The 19,710-nt window shown below is 39.2% G+C and overlaps 1 protein-coding gene across 1 annotated transcript; it reads right to left on the reverse strand.

The window, feature by feature from the left end:
• Window positions 1-13,069: 13,069 nt before the first annotated feature.
• On the reverse strand, window positions 13,070-14,083 carry LOC123801784 (putative olfactory receptor 7A2). Its single transcript, XM_045812022.2, has one exon. The coding sequence runs from the start codon at window positions 14,075-14,077 to the stop codon at window positions 13,070-13,072; it is 1,008 nt and encodes a 335-aa protein (XP_045667978.2). The 5' UTR covers window positions 14,078-14,083.
• Window positions 14,084-19,710: the final 5,627 nt, after the last annotated feature.

Raw genomic sequence — 19,710 nt, forward strand, 5'->3', positions numbered from 1 at the left:
ATTAGTTGTGTATAACACCCAGTGCACCATGCAATATGTGCCCTCCTTAATACCCATCACCAGTCTATCCCATTCCCCCAACCGCCTCCCCTCTGAGGCCCTCAGTTTGTTTCTCATAGTCCATAGTCTCTCATGTTTCATTTCCCCTTCTTTTTTTTATGATTTTTTATTATATTATGTTAGTCACCATACAGTACATCCCCGGTTTCCGATGTAAGGCTCGATGATTCATTAGTTGTGTATAACACCCAGTGCACCATGCAATACGTGCCCTCCTTACTACCCATCACCGGTCTATCCCATTCCCCCACCCCCCTCCCCTCTGAAGTCCTCAGTTTGTTTCTCATAGTCCATAGTCTCTCATGTTTCATTCCCCCTTCTGATTACCCCCCCTTTCTTTATCCCTTTCTTCCCCTACCAATCATCCTATTTCTTATGTTCCATAGATGAGATAAATCATATGATATTTGTCTTTCTCTGCTTGACTTATTTCACTTAGCATTATCTCCTCCAGTGCCATCCATGTTGCAGCAAATGTTGAGAACTCGTTCTTTCTGATAGCTGAGTAATATTCCATTGTATATATGGACCACAGCTTCTTAATCCAGTCATCTGTTGAAGGTCATCTCGGTTCCTTCCACAATTTAGCTATTGTGGACAATGCTGCTATGAACATTGGGGTGCATATGGCTCTTCTCTTCACTACGTCTGTATCTTTGGGGTAAATACCCAGTAGTGCAATGGCTGGATCATAAGGTAGCTCAATTTTTAACTTTTTAAGGGACCTCCACACTGTTTTCCAGAGTGGCTGTACCAACTTGCATTCCCACCAACAATGTAGGAGGGATCCCCTTTCTCCACATCCTCTCCAACAATTGTTGTTTCTTGCCTTGTCTATTTTTACCATTCTAACTGGCGTACGGTGGTATCTCAGTGTCATTAACCCTCAGTTTGTCCTCCATCGTTAAGACTCTTTTATGGCTCATTTGTTCTCTCCTTTTTTTTTCTGTTCTCCCTTCCCATTGTTCAATGATTTTCTTTCTTAAATTCCGCACATGAGGATATCATACACTATTTTTCGTTCTCTGACTGACTTATTTCACTTAGCATAATACACTCTAGCTCTATTCACATCATGACACATGGCAACAATGGCCAAACTATAGCCCAAATGTCCATCTACACTGAATGGATAATGACAATATGATATAGATATAGATATATAGATATATATATACACACACATACATACACAAAATCAAATATTATTCAAGTGAGTTTTGGTATCCATGATGTCTACCCCCTCAGAGTACCATCACTTGCCTCCCATCTCAGGCTCATGGCACTATTACTATTCCTCACTGTCTCTCTCACACTCTGAACACAACAATAGTTTGTTCCTCACATTAACCTGGGTCACTTTTCCATAGAGCAGACCTGTGCACAGCTATCCCCTGACCTTTAAAACATGCACTTATACTTCACTAATTTCAGAATTAAATTTCAATCCTGTAACCAAAATGCTTGATTCATTCTTAACATACTATTTCCTACCAGACCCGTCTCCTATCCACCCATTTTGCATACCCTGCTACTGATGGTTGGTCACATCAGTAAGAAGTGTTTCTAATCTCTGAAGCACAACCTCTAGTTTAATTAATCTCTAAATTTCCTCCTCTGCTGTTTCTTCCTGGACTGATCACACCCATTGTCCCCCTGGAAGAACGGCAACACCTCCTTTCAGGCTCGGTTCCATTATAAGCTTGTCTGTGAAGTCTTCACGAATTTCCATGAAAGACTCAACTTTTTGAAAAAAGTTAAAAATGAATTAAAGAGTCAACTTTTTTGCAAACTTCCACAAATTTCAATGCAACCTCATGATATCACATTTACTTATTTTTACATCTCTCCTGGCATTTACACAGTGAGTACCTTGAGAGAAGAGACAATGTCTTAGTCATTTATTTATTCCCAGAGTAAACAGTAGTGTCTACCATACATTCATTGCTGAAAAAAAAAATGTTTCTTGAATGACTGCAATACATATAGTGAAATAACAATAAACAGACACTCTCAACAATGAAAGAAAAAGCAATGAAAAAAGAGGAAAGACTATTGCGGAATGATATCCCTGTTATTAAGCACTACACTGGAGGAGTCAGATGGTTTAGTATATCCAGAGTTTCCCTCTAGAATTAAAGTCTTAATAGGCAACATCTAGCATCATTAAACCCTCCTTTAGTTATTGTCACTGTTGATGCCCAAAGCATAACTACAGATTGAAGGGGTCCCTCCCAATATAAAACATGAGGCTCACCCAGATGTTATCACAGAACAGTGTGAGATCACTGACCCAGTTTCTCCCATGAATGATTGATGAGGTTGGAAGTTATGCCCCCAGGAAAGGAAAAGACATGGCGCCATTCATGAAGGCTCTGGAAGACACAGTTATGAGTTCCTATCACCTGAGATTATAAGAGATGAAGTCAGTGGGTGCAGCAGAGACATTTTCAATTCTCTGGCTGGAGGGGTGAATTCCCATGAGTCTCATTAAGGAAATATTCCTTTGTCTCACTTCCCCTTGAGAGACTTGGTGCTCTGGAGCTAGGAGAGAAACACAGAATGCAAACTAGTGCCAGTGTTGGCACTGGGACACAGCCTGGGCATTCCAGGATTGTCTCTCACCTCATTAAACTCTTTGATCCCACAAGGAGGTCCCCTCTCTATAGAGGGTCTCACTAATAAGGCAGAGTACCCCGTAATTCTGATTTGAAGGAGACATTCTTTGTGCCTTCAACATTTTCTTTCTCCCATCTGGACCCTCTTCTGGTGGCTCATGATCATGGATCCCCCAGCCACCACAATGCTTCTCCTGTTCTCTTGCTTCTCCTTTTTCCTTCATGGTTTAATGTCACCCAACCATTTGCTTCTTTGGGTATCTTACAAACACTTACACAGCAGTTATGATACGGTAGGCACTAAGCAACATCCAGGAATGAAGAGAAGTATAAGACATGGTTCCTTCTCTTGAGGAGCTCACAGTTGAATGAGTGATGGGTAAAATAGATAAAGGTGATTAGGAGTACACTTACCTCGATGAGCACTATACAACGTATAGAATTGGTGAATCATTACATTGTACACCTACAGCTAAAAAAAACTATATGTAAATTATATTCAGTAAAGAAATTCCTAGGAGGGGAGAAACATGATTTTCAGAGTTACCGCATTATCGTTGTTAAATGATCCATTTTCAACAACAATAAGCAGAAATATAAATCATTGGAATAGGAGGAAGCCCAGAAATAAACTCAGTTTATAAATTGAATGATATTTGACAATAGTGCCAGCACAGTTCAAAGGTAAATGGACAGTCTTTCCAAGAAATGGTGACAGGGATAAAGAAAGGGGGGGTAATCAGAAGGGGGAATGAAGAATGAGAGATTATAGACTCTGAGAAACAAACTGAGGGCTTCAGAGGTGAGGGGGTTGCGGAATGGGATAGGCTGGTGATGGGTAGTAAGGAGAGCACGTATTGCATGGTGCACTGGGTATTATATGCAAGTAATGAATCACCGAACTTTTCATCAAAAACCAAGGATGTACTGTATGGTGACTAACATAATATAATAAAAATTATTATAAAAAAAAAGAAATGGTGACAGGGAAACCAGTATATCCATCTGCAAAAAAAAATGAAGGCAACCCTTCCATCCACCATCTCCAAACATGATTCCAAATGGATCACAGATCTAACCACAAGAAATAAAACTGTAAAAGGCGAAAGATTTATACGATCTGAAGACAAACTGAGGGTTTTAGAGTGGAAGGTTGTGGGGAGACGGGCTAGCCCAGGGATGGGTATTAAGGAGGGCACATATTACATGGAACACTGGGTATTATATGCAAACAATGAATCATGGAAACTACATTGAAAACTAATGAGGTATTGTAGCAGCTCAATAAAGTCTCAAAGGATTTAAAATAAATAAATTAGTAAATAAATGAATAAATAAATAAAATAAAACTGTAAGCGCTTAGAGGAAAACACAGAGGTACATTTCCTTGACACTAGATTTGACCAAGATTTCCTGGATATAATGCCAAAGACACAGGCAACTAGAGAAATAAATTACTTCAGCGAAATTAAAAATATTTGTGCATTGAAGGGGAAAATTACTCAAGTGAAAGGCAATCCGTGAGTAGAGAAAAGATTGGCAAACCACATACATGATAATAGATTAATATCTAAAAAATATACGAAAATTCAACAGCAAAAACCCAAAACAACTCAATTTTTAAAACACAACCACAAACCTATGCCACGTCACATCATAGTGCATTTCACAATTATTAGACCAAGGATACAGTATTGAAAGCGGCCAGGGCAAAGAAATTTCTCACGTACCAAGGCAAAGCCATCAGAATTACGTCAGACCTGTCTACACAGACCTGGAATGAGAGAAAGGGTTGGGGGAGCATATTTAAAACTCTTTCAGAGAAAAACATGCAGCCAAGGATCCTTTATCCAGCAAGGCTGTCATTCAGAATTGATGGAGAAATAAAGACCTTCCAGAACCACCAGTCACTGACCAATTTGGTAACCACGAAACCAGCCTTACAGGAGATATTAAGGGGGGGTTCTATAAAACTAAAAAGACCCAAGAGTGACACAGAACAGAAAGTTACAATCTATAGAAACAAAGACTTTATAGGTAACATGACATCATTAAAATCATATCTCTCAATAATCAGTCTCAATGTGAATGGCCTAAATGCTCCCATGAAATGCCACAGGGTTGCAGATTGGATAAAAAGACATGACCCATCCATTTGCTGTCTATAAGAGACTATTTTGAACCTAAAGATACATTCAGACTGAAAGTAAAGGGATGGAATACCATCTTTCATGCCAATGGACCTCAAACGAGAGCTAGGGTAGCAATTCTCATATCAGACATATTGGATTTTAAACTAGAGACTATAGTTAGAGATACAGAAGAGCACTATATTATTCTTAAAGGATGTAACCATCAAGTGGATGTGACAATTATAAATATATATGCCCCCAACAGGGGAGCAGCAAGATACACAAGCCAACTCTTAACCAGAATAAAGAGACATACAGATAAAAATACATTAATAGCAGGGGACCTCAACACTCCACTATCAGCAATAGATAGATCACCTAAGCAGAAAATAAACAAAGAGCTTTGAATGCCATACTAGACCAGGTGGACCTCATAGATATTTATAGAACACAACACCCCAGAACAAGAGAATACTCATTCTATTCTGCACATGGAACATTCTCTAGAATAGATCATGTTCTGGGTCACAAAACAGGTCTCAACTGATACCAAAAGACTGAAATTATTCCCTGCGTATTCTCAGACCACAATGCTTTAAAACTGGAACTCAATCACAAGGAAAAATTTGGATGAAACTCAAACACTTGGAAACTAAGAACCATCCTGCTCAAGAATGATTCAATAAACCAGGAAATCAAAAATCAATTTAAACAATTTATGGAGACCAATGAGAATGAAAACACAATGGTCCAAAGACTATGGGGCACTGCAAAGGCAGTCCTAAGGGGAAAATACATAGCCATCCAAGCCTCACTCAAAAGAATAGAAAAATCTAAAATACAGCTTTTATATTCTCACCTCAAGAAGCTGGAACAGCAACAGAAGAACGGGCCTAATCCACACACGAGAAACCAGTTGATGAAGATTAGAGCAGAGATCAATGAATTAGAAGCCAGGATCACAGGAGAACACATCAACAGAACTAGAAGCTGGTTCGTTGAAAGAATAAATAAAATAAAAAAGCCACTGGCCAGACTTATCCAAAAGAATAGAGAAAGGACCCAAATTAATAAAATTATGAATGAAAAGGGAGAGGTCACAACCAACACCAATGAAATAGGAAGGATCATTAGAAACTTTTATCAACAGCTTTATCACAATAAATTAATCAATCTGGAAGAGATGGAGGCCTTCCTGGAAACCTATAAACTACCAAGACTGAAACAGGAAGAAATTGATTTTTTAAACAGACCAATTAATTATGAAGAGATTGAAGCAGTGATTAAAAACCTTCCAAAAAACAAAACGCCAGGGCCTAATGGATTTCCTGGGGAATTCTACAAAACATTCAAAGAAGAAATAATACCTTTCTCCTGAAGCTGTTTCAAAAAATAGAAACAGAAGGAAAACTACCAAACTCATTCTATGAGGCCCATATTACCATGATCCCCAAAATAGGCAAAGACCCCATCAAAAAGGAGAATTACAGACTGATATCCCTGATGAATATGGATGCCAAAATTCTCAACAAGATCCTAGCTAATAGGATCCAACAGTACATTAAAAGGATTATCCATCATGACCAAGTGGGATTCAACCCTGGGATGCAAAGGTGGGTCAACATTCGCAAATCTATCAGTGTCATAGATTATATCAACAAAAAAAGTAAAGAATCATATGATCCTCTCAATAGATGCAGAAAAAGCATTTGACAAAATACAGCATTCTTTCCTGATCAAAGCACTTCAGAGTGTAGGGATAGAGGGTACATTCCTCAATCTCATAAAAACCATCTAAGAAAAGCCTACAGCAAATATCATTCTCAATGGGGAAAAGCTAGAAGCCTTTCCCTTAAGATCAGGAACACGACAAGGATGCCCACTCTCGCCACTATTATTCAACATAGGACTAGAAGTCCTTGCAATAGCAATCAGACAACAAAAAGGGATAAAATGTATCCAAATCAGCAAATAAGAAGTCAAACTGTCTCTCTTCACAGATGACATGATACTCTATATGGAAAACCCAAAAGAAGCCACCCCCAAACTACTAGAAGTTATAGAGCAATTCAGTAACGTGGCGGGATACAAAATCAATGCTCAGAAATCAGTTGCATTTCTATACACAAACAATGAGACTGAAGAAAGAGAAATTAGGGAATCCATCCCATTTACAATAGCACCAAAAATCATACGTTATCTTGAAATTAACTTAACCAGAGACATAACGGATCTATACGTTAGAAACTACAAATCACTCTTGAAAGACATTGAAGAAGACACAAAAAGATAGAAAAATATTCCATGCTCATGGATCAGAAGAATTAACATAGTTATAATGTCCATGCTACCCAGAGCAATCTACACTTTCAATGCTATCTCAATCAAAATACCAATGACATTTTTCAAAGAATTGGAACAAACAGCCCTTAGAGTTGTGTGGAACCAGAAAAGGCCCCGAATCTCCAAGGAACTGTTAAAAAGGAAAAACAAAGCTGGGGGCATCACAATGCCAGATTTCAATTGTAGTACAAAGCTGTGATCACAAAGACAGCATGGTACTGGCACAAAAACAGACACATTGACCAAGGGGACAGAATAGAGAACCCAGAAATGGACCCTCGGCTCTCTGGGCAACTAATCTTTGACAAAGCAGGAAAAAACATCTGGTGGAAAAAAGACAATCTCTTCAATAAATGGTGCTGGGAAAATTGGACAGCTACATGCAAAAGAATGAAACTTGACCACTCTCACACCATACGCAAAGATAAACTCCAAACGGATGAAAGACCTCGATGTGAGACCGGAATCCACCAAAATCCTATAGGAGAGCATAGGCAGCAACCTCTACGACATCGGCCACAGCAAACGTTTTCATGACACATCTCCAAAGGGAAGAGAAACAAAAGATAAAATGAACTTGTGGGGCTTCATCAAGATAAAAAGCTTCTGCACAGCCAAGGAAACAGTCAAAAAAACTAAGAGGCAGCCCACGGAATGGGAAAAGATATTTGTAAATGACACTGCAGATAAAAGACTGGTATCCAAGATCTACAAAGAACTTTTCAAACTCAATACACAAGAAACAAATAAATCATAAAATGGGCAGAAGATATAAATAGACACTTTTCCAATGAAGACATAAAATAATATATTGAATATATATCTTACCATGAAAAAAAAAGGATGAAAAAAGGTTGACATATGCTAAGAGAATTTCAGTGCCATAAATTGCCTCATATGATACAGAAGAAGAAATCCACAGTTCAGGAGACAAGGGCATTGTAATGGTTTATCTTGTGTGATTCAATACCTCAACCCCAAAGTATACCCAAAATAAGGGTTCAGAGGACATAAAATTTAACGTATGGTCTTTGAGAAATAACCTGGTGAGCCTGTAGTGTCTTCCTCGACAAGCTCTACAGAGTCATACAACCCTGTAAGGACATGGTTTCCATGGACATGCTCAAATTGAAATGGATTTGTCCTGAGGTCACCCATCCTGAACTGTCAGAGGCCATGTCAGCAGTCCACAACCATCTGAGATATGGTGTTCATAGTTCATGTAAGAGTTCATCATTCTCATCTAAATTGTGAGAGCCTCAGGGATTTCTCAAAATGGCAAATTCCTCATGGTGTCTCCATGAAACAAAAATGGTGGGCAGCTGACTAAGGACCCATTCAATCTGAGTAACCAAAACAATAAAAAAAATTAAAAGCCCTCTAATTCTCATGAAGAAAAGCTTGACCTGAGTCACCACAATGAAGGCTCATTATCTCACAGCCCCAAATCTTAGATTGATGGAACCAGCTACTCTTGAGTGAAGACTCTAAAAAAGTGGCAAATGCATTACATTTTCCTCCAAACCCAACGCAAAGACTCTGAGGTGATGGTGCTAGGCAGCTTATGATGATGTGTGAGGACTGAGATCTGAACTGAAATTGGTTGCTTGAAATTGGGCAAGATAAGGGGTACCTGGGTGGGGCAGTCGGTTAAGCAGCCAACTCTTGATTTCAGCTCCCATCATGATCTCAGGATTGTGAGATCAGAACGGAGCCTGCTTAAGATTCTTTCTCCCTCTACCTCTGACCCTCCCCCCATTTCTCTCTCTTTCTCTCATAAATAAAACTTTAAAAAAAGAAACTGGGCAAGATGAAAGTAACTATACTATAGAAACCTGCAAATGCTGCATGTGCTCTGCTTTATTCCCTTTATTTTCTTCCTACATTCTTGCTTTCCTTTCCTTCTTTGTGTTTCCTTTTGAGAGCAATCCTAAAAACAGTTATCTGAACACTAGTGTTCAAATGATCTGTGGACTTTTACCCAGAAAAGTGTGAACCTGGTAATGGGAAGTTACCACTATGGCCTGCAAATCCAAGTGGAGTCTTCTGGGGTCAGGTGATGAGGAGACATTCATCTTACTCTGTCTCATAAAGCACAGGTGAGGTCCATACACTTATTCTTCTATTACTGCCTAATTTGTGAGATGCATCATTACAAAGACTTAGCAGGAAACGGGTACAATGTCCATATTGCTTTTGTGACCATGAAAGGACTGTTATGAAAAGAAATGCTGAGAAAAATCCCCAGGCAGTGCTGCTGCCTACCTAAACACTAAAAGAAAAGTAATATGGACTCTGAAAAACAAACTGAGGGCTTCGGGGGGGGGGGAATGGGATAGGTTAGTGATGGGTAGTAAGGAGGGCACGTATTGCATGGTGCACTGGGTGTTATACGCAACTAATGAATCTTCGAACGTTGCATCAGAAACCAGGGATGTACTGTATGGTGACTAACATAATATAATAAACATATTATTATGAAAAAAAAGGGAAGAAAAAAAAGTAATAAAGCTTCCCTGGAGTAATCACTGAGAAGGATACCATCAGTGCCTGAAAAATCAGGAGTTGTAATTTCTATTACCTACACACTTAATTTATTTTTTGAACTGTGCAATTGAAAACTAGGTATCTCATAGTGAATGTGGATTATCATAAACTTCATCACACAGGGTTCCAGTTGCCTCTGCTGTTGCACATCTGATCTCTTTCTGCGGTAGATTGACAGACACCCCTAGAAATTGCTATGTAACCTCTGCTATGTTAAATGGATTTTCTCCCAAAGCAGATACTCTAAGGGATAGCTACTTTCATCTGATGGAGGAAGCATCCCACATATTCCTCTGGCTCTTCCAAACATTATAAGTATCCAACTTCCTGTATTACTTATCTACCACTGGAAATTTATACAATATCAAAAATTTTTTTTAAAAAGGCAGCTTCCTGGATGGCACAGTCAGTTAAGTGTCCAGTTCTTGGTTACAGCTCAGGTTGTGATCTCAGGGTAATGATATTGAGCCTTGCATTGGGCTCCGTGCTCAGCCCAGAGTTTGCTTGAGATTCTCTCTTCCTCTCCCTCTGCCATACTAGTTCATGCTATCTCTATCTCTTTCTGATATAAATAAATAAATATTTTTAAAATTTTTTAAGAAATAAACTAGAAAATAGACTCTTTTTTTTATTTTAATGTTTTTTTATTATGTTAGTCACCATACAGTACATCACTGGTTTTTGATGTAAAGTTCAATGATTCATTAGTTCCATATAACACCCAGTGCACCATACAATACGTGCCCTCTTTACTACCCATTACAAGTCTATCCCATTCCCCCACCCCCCTCCCCTCTGAAGCCCTCAGTTTGTTTCTCAGAGTCCATAGTCTCTCATGCTTCATTGTCCCTTCTGATTACCCCCCTTTCTTTATCCGTTTCTTCCCCTACCGATCTTCCTAGTTCTTATGTTCCATAGATGAGAGAAATCATATGATATTTATCTTTCTCTGCTTGACTTATTTCACTTAGCATTATCTCCTCCAGTGCCGTCCATGTTGCAGCTAATGTTGAGAATTCGTTCTTTCTGATAGCTGAGTAATTATCCATTGTATATATGGACCTCAGCTTCTTAATCCAGTCATCTGTTGAAGGGCATCTCTGTTCCTTCCACAATTTAGCTATTGTGGACAATGCTGTTATGAACATTGGGGTGCATATGGCCCTTCTCTTCACTACGTCTGTATCTTTGGGGTAGATACCCATGGTGCAATGGCTGGGTCATAGGGTAGCTTAATTTTTAACTTTTTAAGGGACCTCCACACTGTTTTCCAGAGTGGCTGCACCAACCTGCATTCCCACCAACGATATAGGAGGGATCCCCTTTCTCCACATCCTCTCCAACAATTGTTGTTTCTTACCTTGTTGATTTTTGCCATTCTAACTTACGTAAGGTGGTATCTTAGCGTGGTTTTGATTTGAATTTCCCTGATGGCTAATGATTTTGAACATTTTTTCATGTGTCTGTTAGCCATTTGTATGTCCTCATTGGAAAAGTGTCTGTTCATATCTTCTGCCCATTTTATGATTTGTTTATTTGTTTCTCACGTACTGAGTTTGAGAAGTTCTTTGTAGATCTTGGATACCAGTCTTTTATCTGTAGCATCATTTGAAATATCTTCTCCCATTCCGTGGGCTGCCTCTTATTTTTTTTTTTTTACTGTTTCCTTGGCTGTGCAGAAGCTTTTTATCTTGATGAAGTCCCACAAGTTCATTTTTTCTTTTGTTTCTCTTGCCTTTGGAGATGTATCATGAAAAAGGTTGCTTTGACTGATGTCGTAGAGGTTGCTGCCTATGTTCTCCTCTAGGATTTTGATGGATTCCTGTCTCACATTGAGGTCTTTCAAGATCCTGGCTGATAGAATCCAACAGTACATTAAAAGGATTATCCATCATGACCAAGTTGGATTCATCCCTGGGATGCAAAGGTGGGTCAACATTCGCAAATCTATCAGTGTCTTAGAGTTTATCCAGAAAGAAAAATTCAGAAATCATATGATTCTCTCAATAGATGCAGAAAAAGCATTTGACAAAATACAGCATCCTTTCCTGATCAAAGCACTTCAGAGTGTAGGGATAGAGGGTACATTCCTCAATCTCATAAAAACCATCTATGAAAAGCCTACAGCAAATATCATTCTCAATGGGGAAAAGCTAGAAGCCTTTCCCTTAAGATCAGGAACACGACAAGGATGCCCACTCTCGCCACTATTATTCAACATAGGACTAGAAGTCCTTGCAACAGCAGTCAGACAACAAAAAGGAATAAAATGTATCCAAATCGGCAAATAAGAAGTCAAACTGTCTCTCTTCACAGATTATATGATACTCTATATGGAAAACCCAAAAGAAGCCACTCCCAAACTATTAGAAGTTATAGAGCAATTCGGTAATGTGGCGGGATACATAATTAATGCTCAGAAACAGTTGCATTTCTATACACAAATAATGACACTAAAGAAAGAGAAATTAGGGAATCCATCCCATTTACAATAGCACCAAAAACCATATGTTACCTTGGAATGAACTTAACCAGAGACGTAAAGGACCTATATTCTATAAACTATAAATCACTCTTGAAAGACATTGAAGAAGACACAAAAAGATGGAAAAATTTTCCATGCTCATGGATCAAAATACCGATGACATTTTTCAAGGAACTGAAACAAATAGTTCTTAAATTTGTATGGAACCAGAAAAGGCCCCGAATGGCCAAGGAACTGTTGAAAAGGAAAAACAAAGCTGGGGGCATCACAATGCCAGATTTCGAGCTGTACTACAAAGCTGTGATGGCAAAGACAGCATGGTACTGGCACAAAAACAGACACATAGACCAACGGAACAGAATAGAGAACCCAGAAATGGACCCTCGGCTCTTTGGGCAACTAATCTTTGATAAAGCAGGAAAAAACATCCAGTGGAAAAAAGACAGTCTTTTCAATAAATGGTGTTGGGAAAACTGGACAGCCACATGCAAAAGAATAAAACTTGACCACTCTCTCACACCATACACATAGAAAACAGACTCTTAAAAATGGAGAACAAACAGGGTTGCTGGAGGGGAGGTAGGTGGATGGATGGGCTATGGATGATGGGGAATGAGGAGCTGGGGGGTGGATGGGCTAAATGGGTGATTCTGATTAAGGAGGGCTCTTGCTGTGAAGAGCACTTGGTGTCGTATGTAAGTGATGAATCACTGAATTCTATTCCTGAACCTAATATTACACCATCTGTTAACTAACTGTAATTTAAATAAAAACTTCAAACTAAAAAAAAAGACATAGTTGATTGTTATGTATGAAAAAGTTAAAAACACTGAATACTTTAGGAAGATAACTGCAGATTGTATTTCTGTGAATTGATACAAAAATCATGATCTAGGTCTTCCAGGGTTTTGAGCCCTACTACACATGTCTTCATCTTGAAACAAAGGATCCTTATATGCAGAGAATGCCTCTCGGCCAAAGAGCTTTCTTAGGGCCAATTTTATGTCTCTATTCCTTAGACCATAGATGAAGGGGTTCAGCATGGGTGTGACCACTGTGTAAATCACTGAAGCTATGGCAGTTGTCCTGGAGTTTTGTGAAGCAGCAGAACTAAGATACACACCAAAGCCTGTACCATAGAATAAGGAGACAACCAAGAGGTGAGACCCACACGTGGAAAATGCTTTATACTTGCCCCCAGAAGATGAAATTTTCAAAATGGAGGTTACAATTCTAGAATAAGAGAAAAGGATGCCAATGAGTGGAAGAACCTCCAGAAATCCACTCGCAAGATAAATCGCCAGGATATTGGAGAAGGTGTCAGAACAAGCAAGTTGGATCACCTGATTAAGTTCACAGAAAAAGTGAGGGATTTCTATCTGTGTGCAAAAAGACAATTGCAAAACCATTAAGTCATGTAATAGAGAGTCCAGAACACTCAAAACCCAGCACACCAGAAGCAGGATGCAGCAGAACTTGGGGTTCATGATGTCCATGTAGTGCAGGGGGTGACAGATGGCCACAAACTGGTCATAGGCCATCACTGTCAAGAGAAAGTTGTCTAATACTGCCAAAAGCATGAAAAAATACATCTGGCTGAGGCATCCTGCATAGGTGATCACTTTGCTCTGAGTCTGGATGTTCCACAGCATCTTGGGGACGGTGGTGGAGGTGAAACAGATGTCAGAGAAGGACAGGTTGGCAAGGAAGAAGTACATGGGCATGTGGAGGCGGGAGTCCGTGACAATGGCTAGGACGATGAGCAGGTTCCCACTGAAGGCGACCAGGTACATGGACAGGAACAGCCAAAGGAGCAGTGGCTGCAGTTCTCCCTCCTCCAAAAGTCCCCGGAGGATAAATTCTGAAACAGGAGTTTGATTTCTTTGTTCCATGTAACTGCTGAAAACAGCTGGAACAGAGACAAGAGCATAGGAAAGTCACAAGCAGTGAGCCCAGAATTAAAAGAAACGCTGTGATTGGGGTGCCTGGGTGGCTCAGTTAGTTGAACAACCAACTCTTGGTTTCAGCTCAGGTCATGATCTCCTGGAGGTGAGTTCAAGCCCCACATTGGACTCTACGCTTGGGGCAGAGTCTACTTCATAATCTCTTCCTCCCCCTCTGCTCCTCCCCCTGCTTGTGCACTCTCTCTTTCTCTCTCTCTCTCTCTCTCAAATAAATAGATGAGAGAGAGAGGAAGAGATAAAAAGAAATGCTGAGATTTATGTGGTGAAATTTGTGTTTTCAAATTTCTTCATTCATTAATTCTCACACATTACCTATCAATCTAGAATAACTAGCTGAGAATTTCAAGAATCTCAAAAGCTCCATGTTTTCCATGATGCTGAAAATAATTGCAGTACTAGTCCTGAATCACAACATTTACCCAAAGCAATGTTGTCCTCTATAAATTTCCTGAGATGTTTTTTGTTCACTTAACAAATATTTTAATCAATTATCTTGTGGAAAGCATTGTTGAAAGGACTGTAAAGTAGTGATATGCATTTGTCCTTAACAAGATTGAGTCTAAGATATGTGTGTTAGAGGGAGGAATCAAGTATTAACAGATGAGCGAATTATGTAACAAATGGTGATTATCACTAATAAGTAAAATAATGCAAGACAAGATAGTCCTAAAGTGAAGAGAAAACTTCCATTGTATCCTCTCTGATAAGGGGATTTTGAGCAGGAAAGCTGAGGGCAGTGCATTCATGAACCACACAGTTAATTTTGAGGGAAAAAGTTAAGGCAGAGAAATAGCCTGTGCAAACAGCCTTAGACAAAAGCTCACCCGAAACCACAGGGCAACATCAAAGAGAAAGCTGTGAGCAGAGTGAGTAACACAACAGGAACAGGTGTTGGATGTAGGAGAAGAAGAGAGGAGATCAAAGCCTCCTGCTTCTTTGGAAACATTCTAAGGCAACGGACACTGTCATTCATTGTCATTTTTATATGTATATATTATATATGATGTCTACAATGGCACAAATATTATGTAATATATACAAATGGAACAAAATTCATTTCTCTCTAATTCTTTCTCTTTTTCTCTTTCTTTACTCTCAGTCTCTAGCTGGTCTACATTCTGCATTTTGTATTGCCTAAAACAGCTTCATCTTGCTATAAAGGCTTAACTTGAGTGCACTGTAATGATAACTTCTCTATTCTCTACACACACACACACACACACACACACACACACACAGAGTGCAGAGAGGGAGAAAGGTAGTGTCCATTATTGTAGCACTGTGTACTCTTGTAGCTCAAGTACAACCGTATTAGAAAATGGAGGAAAAGAAAAGAAAAGAAAGAAAAGAAAAGAAAAGAAAAGAAAAGAAAAGAAAAGAAAAGAAAAGAAAAGAAAGCAGAGCACAGGTGATACTGTGAGTCACAGAGTTCTTTCTACTAGGAGAATTGCATTTTCTAATGTAGGCATTCCACTGAAGTAATCATGACTAAAGATCATAAGATCCACACAGAATTAGAAGAATGAACATCAATCCTTCTCAAACTTCCCAAAAATTTCAAAGGCAAACACTTCCTACTTTATTCCAAGACGGCAGCTTTGCACTTACACCAAGCCAAATAAAGACATCGCAAGAAAAGAAAAGTACAGATCAACATTCCATGGGCATCTTTCACTAAATATTACAACTGAATATAGCAGCCTTTTGTTTATGCAGTATAAAAGAATTATGCATCATGACAGTGGGATTCATTCCTGGAAGGCAAGGATGGTTTGTTTAACTTATGAAAACCCCTCCCTGTAATACACCACATTAACAGAATGAAGGATAAAAGGATAAAAGGCAGGATTTTCTCAACTGATGCAGAAAAAAAATTGACAAAATTCTGCATTCTTTCATAATAGCGGCATCAAAAAAAACTAAGAACAGAAGGAAACTTCCTCAACATGATATAGGTGATATATGAAAACTTTTAACATTATTCTTAATAGGGAAAGGCTGAAAGCAACCCTAAGATAAGAACAAGACAAGAATGCCTGCTTTTATAACTTCTTTACACACAGCATTCAAGTTCCAGACAGAGCAATTAGCCGGTGAAGGGAAAGAAGGAGAAGGAGAAGAAGGAGGAGGAGGAGGAGGAGGAGGAGGAGGAGGAGGAGGAGGGAGGAGGGAGGAGGGAGAGGAAAGGAAAGGAAAGGAAAGGAAAGGAAAGGAAAGGAAAGGAAAGGAAAGGAAAGGAAAGGAAAGGAAAGCCATCCAAAGTAGAAAGGAAAAGGTAATATGATTTCTCTTCACAAAAAAGGCGATCTTATTTAAAAACTAACACACCATTAAAAACTCGAAAAACTGTTAGACTAAAAAACGGATTCAACAACGTTACAAATACCAATCAACACACACAAAACACTCAGAGGACTGAGGGAATCCCAGAACGGAATGCTCCCTGTGGGGGGGAAAAAATAGCTAACTATATTACAGTTGCGTGAAAAAATATCAATGAAGCAGGTGGGCAAAAAAGGCAGAAACATGTGATCTGGAGACTGAGTGGAGTCTGTAAAAGTGGAGATGAAAGTGCACAGGACTCTACTGTCGTTGATACAGGTGTACCCCAGAGAGCACTGTTAACAATGCTGATGCTCTACACGTGTGAACTGAAATTGAACATATAAGGAAATGGAGAGTAAATGGTGGGTCATTTGGTGTGGGAGTTTACATGTAAGCAAGGTGGAGAGGCTAGAATGATCCATGCGGCAGTAAATGAGAGCTGGAGCCATCAGTATGAACTTGCTTTAGCCTAACACAGATACAGAGAGTTACATATAGATAGATGTGTAAGTGTCTGCATATACACATAGCATACACTCATATGTTTCCTTGTCAGGTCAGTTGAGGGGATCTAGAGACCCTGGTAGCAGCAAGTGCACCTGGCACCGAGATCTTGGTGCTGATCCCATGATCCAATAAAATGAAACAGGACTCCTTGCAGGAATCACTGATTGCCAAATATGAAACAATTTGAGTAACAACATGAAGTAGTATTGGGTTATGACACAGACTATATAATCAATATCAAGGAGAGTACACCAATGTAAATAAGTGAAAAAAATAGAGAAGACACACACTAGAAGCAGAAGAGTACCGATGATGTACATAGATATTCTACTCTCAAGGAGTGGAGGATAACTCCCACTACTTAGGAATGGGGCTACACTTAGAAAAGTCTCTATGCGGACCACATCTTCTTAATCCAGTCATCTGTTGAAGGGCATCTCGGCTCCTTCCACGATTTAGCTATTGTGGACAATGCTCCTATGAACATTGGGGTGCATATGGCCCTTCTCTTCACTATGTCTGTATCTTTGGGGTAAATACCCAGTAGAGCAATGGCTGGATCATAAGGTAGCTCAATTTTTAACTTTTTAAGGGACCTCCACACTGTTTTCCAGAGTGGCTGTACCAACTTGCATTCCCACCAACAATGTATGAGGGATCCCCTTTCTCCACATCCTCTCCAACATCTGTTGTTTCCTCAACATTTGCTGCAACATGGACAGGACTGGAGGAGATAATGCTAAGCAAAATAAGTCAAGCAGAGAAAGACAATTATCATATGGTTTCACTCATTTATGGAACATAAGAAGTAGGAAGACTGGTAGGAGAAGAAAGGGAAGAAGAAAGGGGGGGTAAACAGAAGGGGGAATGAGCCATGAGAGACTATGGACTCTGGGAAACAAACTGAGGACTTCAGAGGGAAGAGGGGTGGGGGAATGGGATAGGCTGGTGATGGGTAGTAAGGAGGGCACGTATTGCATGGTGCACTGGGTGTTATACGCAACTAATGAATCATGGAACTTTACATCAAAAACCAGGGATGTACTGTATGGTGACTAACATAATATAATAAAATATTATTATAAGAAAAAAATAAATTATAGCCATAAAAAATTAAAAAAATAAAACTTAAAATTATTAATGAAATGTAAAACTTTTGGAAACGCTGAACTCTGAGCAAATCTTAACCTCCATTATATGCTCTGCGTAAGCGGTATCACTGCTGTCAGTGACACTTGCCATCCACAAAATAAAAGAGTGATACAAAATTCATAGTTTTTGAAAGATTTCAATAAAATGATGACTACAATATGTCTGGCATTGTGTGTAGTATTAACTCATAAAAATGATGAAGAGAAGATGTCTGCCAAAGTTGCTAGAAAAAATGGAATAATGAATGAAAGCAATCATCTGAATTTTTGTGTCCACGATGTCCACCCCTCAGAGACCCATCACTTGCCTCCCATCTCACGCTCATGGCACTACTTCTATTCCTCACTGTCTCTCTCACACTCTGAACACAACAATAGTTTGTTCCTCACATTAACCTGGGTCACTTTTCCATAGAGCAGACATGTGCACAGCTATCCCCTGACCATTAAAACCTACATTTATGCTTCACTAATTTCAGAATTAAATTTCAAACCTGTAGCCAAAGTGCTTGATTCATTCCTTTTTTATTTCAATGTTTTTTTTATTATATTATGTTAGTCACCATACAGTACATCCCTGGTTTTTGATGTAAAGTTCCATGATTCATTAGTTGCGTATAACACCCAGTGCACCATGCAATACGTGCCCTCCTTACTACCCATCACCAGCCTATCCCATTCCCCCACCCCTCTTCCCTCTGAAGTCCTCAGTTTGTTTCCCAGAGTCCATAGTCTCTCATGGCTCATTCCCCCTTCTGTTTACCCCCCCTTTCTTCTTCCCTTTCTTCTCCTACCAGTCTTCCTACTTCTTATGTTCCATAAATGAGTGAAACCATATGATAATTGTCTTTCTCTGCTTGACTTATTTTGCTTAGCATTATCTCTTCCAGTGCCGTCCATGTTGCAGCAAATGTTGAGAACTCATTCTTTCTGATAGCTGAGCAATATTCCATTGTATATATGGACCACAGCGTCTTAATTCAGTCATCTGTTGAAGGGCATCTCGGTTCCTTCCATGATTTATCTATGCTTGATTCATTCTTAACATACTATTTCCTACCAGACCTCTCTCCTATCCACCCATTTTGCATACCCTGCTACTGATGGTTGGTCACATCAGTAAGAAGTGTTTCTAATCTCTGAAGCACAACCTCTAGTTTAATTAATCTCTAAATTTCCTCCTCTGCTGTTTCTTCCTGGACTGATCACACCCATTGTCCCCCTGGAAGAACGGCAACACCTCCTTTCAGGCTCGGTTCCATTATAAGCTTGTCTGTGAAGCCTTCACGAATTTCTGTGAAAGACTCAACTTTTTGAAAACAGTTAAAAATGAATTAAAGAGTCAACTTTTTTGCAAACTTCCACAAATTTCAATGCAACCTCATAATATCACATTTACTTATTTTTACATCTCTCCTGGCATTTACACAGTGAGTACCTTGAGAGAAGAGACAATGTCTTAGTCATTTATTTATTCCCAGAGTAAACAGTAGTGTCTACCATACATTCATTGCTGAAAAAAAAAATGTTTCTTGAATGACTGCAATACATATGGTGAAATAACAATAAACAGACACT

The sequence above is a fragment of the Ursus americanus genome, chromosome 14, assembly GCF_024610735.1.
Source record: "Ursus americanus isolate L20-20 chromosome 14, mUrsAme1.1.p, whole genome shotgun sequence".
NCBI classification, from domain to species: domain Eukaryota; kingdom Metazoa; phylum Chordata; class Mammalia; order Carnivora; family Ursidae; genus Ursus; species Ursus americanus.

Coding starts and splice junctions, on each gene's coding strand:
- LOC123801784 (XM_045812022.2), bottom strand. CDS start 14,077: ATGGAACAAAGAAATCAAACTCCTGTTTCAGAATTTATCCTCCGGGGA.